Here is a 7,017-nt window from a genome sequence, read left to right as displayed (position 1 = left end):
ACAAAAGTTACAATAAAACTTGAGGCTAAGGCAAATATTTAAAAAAAAAATGTAAAATCAAATGAGCATGCTAGGAAACAATGAGCTCCAGAAGATCAATTTCAAATATCTGTCAAACATTCACTTTCATTTAGTGAAATTCATGAAATAAAAATTAAAAAACAACTCGGATTATGATTATTTTTGCTGTTTTTTTTTTGGGGGGGGGGGGGGGGGGGGAAGTGGGGGATTAATTTGCCTAATAAATATAGATTATTAGAGCTTTGATATCAAATTTGATTAACCGATATCCATAGACTGGTACTTTCTGGACAAGAGATAAACTGCTACCCATTTAAAATCTCAATTAGAATCAACTGTTGTCCATGAAGTATTAAATATAAGCAAGACAATATTATTCTTTAATGTCAATAAATGCTGGTATTTCCGGCAGAAAAAAACTAGATGGTAAGCTTCAGGGAGTAGATCTAGTTATAATTTGAAGAAAATTGCCTTTTGCAAAAAGAAAAAGAAAGACACACTAACCCTAACAGTAACCCTGAATGAAACAATGTGATGCCAACTTGAAACATAGGAAAGCATGGACGTTTTGTTTGTTTTCACTGGAGAAACAAAATGTGCAAAATAAAACTATATATAGGAACACTTTGAACATGAAACTTTGGCCCATGAGACAATGTGGATGGAAAATGTGAAACTTTGGCCCATGAGACAATGTGGATGGAAAATGTGAAACTTTGACCCATGAGACAATGTGGATGGAAAATGTGAAACTTTGGCCCATGAGACAATGTGGATGGAAAATGTGAAACTTTGACCTAGGAGACAAAGTGGATGGAAAATGTGAAACTTTGACCTAGGAGACAATGTGGATGGAAAATGTGAAACTTTGGCCCATGAGACAATGTGGATGGAAAATGTGAAACTTTGACCTAGGAGACAATGTGGATGGAAAATGTGAAACTTTGGCCCATGAGACAATGTGGATGGAAAATGTGAAACTTTGGCGCATGAGACAATGTGAATGGGAAATGTGATGAAATCTTTTTTATGCCAACGAAAAACAAAACAAATTGAGAGTCAAATGTAAATAACTAAAACATGAGTGAAGAGAGAATAATTTGGTGGCATGAGAACAGCGTGTTGGATTAGAGAATGCACTCTGGGAAAAGTGATCTCAATAACACCAGGCTGATGCTTTTGTTCTTTTTTAGACATGTTTTTTTGTAATTCACTCTATCTACTGGTCTGCAGACTTGGAAGATGAAACAAAGATTTGAAAGTCTTGAGTTGAACAAGCTGAAAGAGAAGGATGTGTTGAGATATGAATCAGAGGACAGGACCATCAAAGTAAACTAGCAGCATAATATAACAAACTAGAGAGCAAGGTGTCACAAGGGAAGATAAGTCAAACTGAACACAAATATTCATACAAGGATTATTTCCTTTCTTTATAGCATTTCAATTCTATGGTGCATGGTGGCAAAGTAGTAAAGCACTTGAGATATTAACTCAGGGCTCTAGAGTTTGAATCTCAGTGAAGACTGTGATTTTAAACTTCAGGATTTTTTAATACCAGTGATTATACCCAACTCTTAAAGGTACCTGACATATGTTAAGCCCTAGAAACAGAGGAGCTTTACTTCAACTGCCCTGATAGACTGCAAGATCTGAAAAAGGTACCTTTACCATTTCTATCTCAATTCTAAGCTCTGTACACTCATAAGTACTAGTAATCAAAAGAAATAAAATTGACAATATTTATTGGAGCCTAATCTGAAAGTGTAAATACATTGGTAGTGGAGTGCTATATCACACTACAACTTGAAAGTATTACATCTTGTGAAAGATAAATATTATCTAATGACCCTTCAGGGCAAAGACGTAAAACGTATCAGACACTCCTCAATAAACATCATAAACTGAAAATAAAACCTGAGGGTAAATATCAAGTTAATTCTGTTTGTTTATAGCCCTTGTGAAAGTATTGTTCTTCAACTTGACAATCCCCTTCAGACGATGTTATAAAATGATATTTATTATCAAAGTTTGATGTTACATTAACATGTTACAATAATGACTCATAGAGATAATTGTCTCCAAAAAAAAGAAAACTCCAGATACAACAATTGATCAACAGAACATAATACCAATCAAATAATAATATAAAAAAATCATATTGCATTGTATGTAGAAAATAAAATAAAATTTATATTTGTTCAGACAGAACACATTAAACAGTTGTAAAAAAAAAAATCAGAATTAGTTATTACTTTTTGTAATAGCTTATATTAATATCATCTAATTACTTACATATGAAATACATGGGATGAGAATCAGGACTGATCTAAAGGCTAAAGCCTAAAGGTATCATTGAGGGCACTAACGAATTCTAGAGTCTGTATTATGTTGGAAAGCATTTCATTTAAACTTTCTAGTAACTTAGTTAGTGGTATCTGTATCATATAAGATAAGAAAGTCTTTAAGTCCACAGCTCTTATGAGAACAGCATTAGTTCTTTACAAGAGAACTATGAATTCCTTGGTTCCATATCTAAGCAAATATGCCTTAAGGGCTGTATTTAATAATCTGTTGTATATGAAATGTTACTGGCTTGTAAGAACAAAAAGGTTATGGTAAAAACATTTGATTTAAATGTTATGTGCAGCACAACAGCATCAAAGTGATATATTTTTGACACAATGTTATCTAGACAAATAGTGGAATGATCAACTACAACCTTTTTTTTTTTTTCATTTTATGGGTCAGTGATCAACAAAACCCATTTTGTTTCTTCACAGTCACAATTCAACTTTTTTTTTTCTTGAAATTTATAAAATGGTTATTATTTTAGGATTCAAAACAATTAATAATATATTAATAAGTACATTTTTTCTTTGTTTTGATATTTTTTGTCAGTTCATGACAAACTTAGTTTAAGATTCAGTCTTTATAAAAATTTAATATGCTTCATTTTCCATTAATGTGATGCAGATCATTATATTATGAATACGCTGAGAACAGTCAACACATATTATAATTGTAATGTTTTAGAATCTTAAACAAAAACACAAAGAAAAAAAAATCTTCAGGAAAAAAAATAATTTAGTTGCCATATCTGGATTTGACCATGGTCTAAATAATATCACTAATTAAGTACATCAACTGTAAAGGAACAAATACAAATTATATTTACACTGAAATACATTTGTGCATGTAGAATTAAAGGTGGACAAGACATGAGCATATGTAAAAACTTGAAATGGCTATTGAAACAGAAAATGTTTCTCGATCTTAAGGTTAACAGACACATTTTGTCCAAAGAGCACACAAATATTTTGAAAATAAAAAAAACAAATAGAGGAGAGTTCAAAATTCTAATTCTCCAAAAAAGATCTGCTCCCTTTTTTTAGCACCAGTGGAAATATTTGATGTGAATTGAGTTTTTGATTGATTTTAAAATGTATCACTACCATGACATATATTTATGTGTACAGTCAAATTGGATGTATAGGACCAGCCATTTATTTGGACAAAATCCTATTGAACTGAAAGAACACTATGGCCATAGCATATTTTTATTCAATTATTTCACTAATCTGAACTGAATACTGAAAATACTCAGTTGCATGTTGGGTATCATGCATCAAAGAATGTTTTTACATTTATTTTTTTTATGTCTATAGTTAGTGAGCAAAAGTAGTTATTGCGTTTGTAATCTATATTTTGACAAGCTTAAGCTCCCACTTTTGGGTGATACAAAAAATGAACTTGAACCCAGCTTACCATTACTTGGGAACAACTTAAGCACTTTCTACTTGTACATTTACACCTTGTGATCTCATAACACTATGTATGTTCTTGTAAACAGACTAGCCAGTTCTTAAGTACAAAATGATCACATCCTATGTTGTCCAATGAACTGAACTGTTTATATAAAGTCAATACTTTTACTTATGTTTTAGAGCCAATTAATATTTTTACACTGTTTCAAACTTGAAAGATTATCCAAGAGAAAAAAATTTGAGAAGCTGTAACATAATATTAAGCATAAGAGTAAAGATGAAAAATAAATCATGATCTTTCTAGGCACAGATACAGGATACCTACAGATTTAACAAGCACCAGATAAAAGAAATATCTTCTACTGCTGTAAAAAAATATAGAGAAGAACAATAAACATTTTTCCAAATATAAAAGTGTGACAAAAATCTGAGCATTTTTAGACAAATTACTTTAAAACATCTAGTTTAAAAAAAAAGGTTACAAACTTATTTTATGATGTATCTTAGTGTAAGGTAAAGTGAGGTATAAAGGCTTTTGTGAAAAGAAATGGCGCTCAATTATTACTCTTATAAAACGATGGCAGTTGATGAATAGCTGCCTATAAAAAGAGGGAGCAATTATTAAATTCAATTAGTACCCACAGGACTATAGCCATTTTTGTACCCAATGAAAATATTAGTTTAGGAGTAACAATGTAATTATAAAAATAAAACACTTTAATACTTGTACTCAAATTGTATAAAAATATATATTTACAAAAAAACAAACAAAAAAACAATGAGTTTAATGATTCAAACAAAACTATGAATCTTTTGTCTGTAATTCTCAAAATATCATAAATAACTAGGCATCCATATCAAACCATTCATAGCACAAAGAACTACAGACACGTAAAACAAAATATGACAAGATGCTTATGAACTAGAGAAATATAGATTGCATATCATGAAGTAGACTTCTTGCCAGATAAGCTGCTAGTTAATTGTTTCAAGGGACAGATAATTTAAGAAGAAAAAATTTAAAAAAAAATGTTTAATTAAAATGTTAAAAAAAATAATTAAATTGCATTTTACAATTAAGATTTAAGAATGAATAAATATTTCTTTTTATAAATCTGAAAATGGCTGCCCCTGGTAGAAATATGTATAAGACTTCAGACTTGGATACAGGACATAATAAAATAGCCCAACATATATCATCAATCAATCTCATAGTTTTATTTCCTAAATATAAAGATACTAATAATTACATCCACATTGCAGAAAAAAAAATGGTTACTACAGAAATATACAGATTTATAATTTGTAAAATGTTCTAGTAAAAATTCAAAATTGTATTCACTTGTTATGATTTTCAAGAATAAATTGTAAGAAATTGAATACAATTTAAACTTGAAGTATGATTTGAGGTAAAGAATGAACTGACAGAGAAAATATGAGGGACAATTAAACCGACTTCAACACATTATACTAATTGAACTTATTGAGAACTAATCCGTGACATGATTTAAAATGCTATCAAAATATATGTTTCGCTATCTGAGATGAAGCAGAAATTCATGAGGAATATTGATTTGTATTATGCTTGGCAAGTCCTGTTTAGGGATAACTGTGATAACTGAACTGAGAGTTGTGTCCCTTCCTATATTTACATATTGGTATCCACAACTGAGTGCTTGGAACAGTGGATTTCCTCCCCTGGGGAGTAAGTGTTGAAGGTAGCAAAGCGATTGTCTCTCAGATGGGTTATATTGGCAGAGATGCTTATCAGGAAACAGATCTGTCATTTAAAAAAAAAAAAGGTTTAAAAAAAAGGATTAAAATATTTTTTTTAAGATTTAAAAAAAAAAAAAGAAAAGATAATTTAATGAAGCTCACAGTACATAAATCTGGTTACTATTCTATGGCCTCCTTCAGTCACGAAGCAACTAGATCTATATAGCTATGATTAGAAATATGTTTCCCAACAGCAGTTCCCTCTATCCAAGCAGCTGATGTGTTCCAAGAAATGATACATTTGGACAACAGATGCCAATACAGACTGGGATCAGCGGCATCATAGATTCTGTCAGAGTGTAGCACTGTGTACTGAAAGCTGCCTAAGCCTCAACAGCTTGTTTTTTTCCTCAGGTTAACTCCCAAAGCCTTTTCCATGTTTGGGTATAGCTGCAAGGCAGCAGAAGTTTGAAGATAAAATAACCAATTAGGAAGTGCTACGAAGAGCAGGATGCCAGGACATCCGCTCTGTTATCAGCATCAGACACCTTGGCTGGCTTGGCCACGTTCGTAGAATGCCAGTAGGTCGACTTCCACAAGACATTCTGTATGGCGATCTAACAGAAGGCAGGAGAGCCGCTGGTCGCCCACTTTTACGGTATACAGATGTATGTAAATGCGACATGAAGCTCTTCAAAATGGACACTAGCAGCTGGGAAAAAGTGGCACTGGATAGATCTACATGGAGAGAGAGCATTAAGGAAGGATCTTGGATTGCAGATGCCATACACAACATCATTGGCCTCCTTCAGTCATAGAACGACTATGGTTCATCTTAGAGCACACTTCCTCATGTGGCTGTGGAGCCCTATTTTGGAGAGACACTCACGTCCACAAATGGTGCAGGTTAAGGTGGCTTTTGCTTCGGTGGTAGAGGAGCTGGCTGTTTTTCGGATTGTGCGTTTTTCTTCCTGAGCTGAGACCCATGTACTTTCACTGTCCATAGCTTTCTTGGTCACTGTCTCTCTCCATCTGTTGCGGTCTAAAGCTATGTCTTCCCAATTATCAGTATTGATGTTCACTGATTTGAGGTCACATTTTATTACATCTATGTAACAGCAGCAGAAAGAAGGGTAAAAATGCAACGACGCCTGGTGATTACATATGCCCAACCTGTGACCGCATATGTGTATCAAGAATTGGCCTCTTTAGTCACACAAGAAGTTGCAAAGGGAATAGATCGTCTGAAGAGATGTAAAATGCTACAGAACAGAAGAAGATGGGAAGCCAGCTTCTCATGCGGGAAACATACTAGTTCAGGCATCAGTTGCTTGCCTTTGCCCCTTCTGTCAGTAATATCAGTTCCACCGATCCCATATTAGAAGGTCAAGAGTTGGACTGGTTGTCAGAATCTATTTGAGACACCTGCCATTGGAAGAATTTATAGGTAATGGTGTGCTTATATCCATTACCATTTCCTGCAATAAAAACCTTAGTTACAATTATAGCTTTTTAT

At 32.9% G+C, this 7,017-nt stretch overlaps 1 protein-coding gene across 16 annotated transcripts in view; it reads right to left on the bottom strand.

Moving 5' to 3' along the window:
* Positions 1 to 216: 216 nt before the first annotated feature.
* LOC106064390 (myelin proteolipid protein-like) overlaps positions 217 to 7,017 on the bottom strand; it is a 73,651-nt gene continuing 66,850 nt past the window's right edge. For all 16 annotated transcript variants that reach the window (XM_056037937.1, XM_056037933.1, XM_056037934.1 and 13 more), the window contains one exon: positions 217 to 5,565. In XM_056037937.1, coding sequence (XP_055893912.1) covers positions 5,434 to 5,565 — 132 coding nt within the window. In that variant the 3' untranslated portion in view covers positions 217 to 5,433. The remainder of the gene's footprint in view (positions 5,566 to 7,017) is intronic.

The sequence above is a fragment of the Biomphalaria glabrata genome, chromosome 8 (assembly GCF_947242115.1).
Source record: "Biomphalaria glabrata chromosome 8, xgBioGlab47.1, whole genome shotgun sequence".
Taxonomy (NCBI): domain Eukaryota; kingdom Metazoa; phylum Mollusca; class Gastropoda; family Planorbidae; genus Biomphalaria; species Biomphalaria glabrata.
The sequence above is the reverse complement of the archived record's forward strand: the minus strand, read 5'-3'. Positions and strand labels throughout refer to the sequence as shown.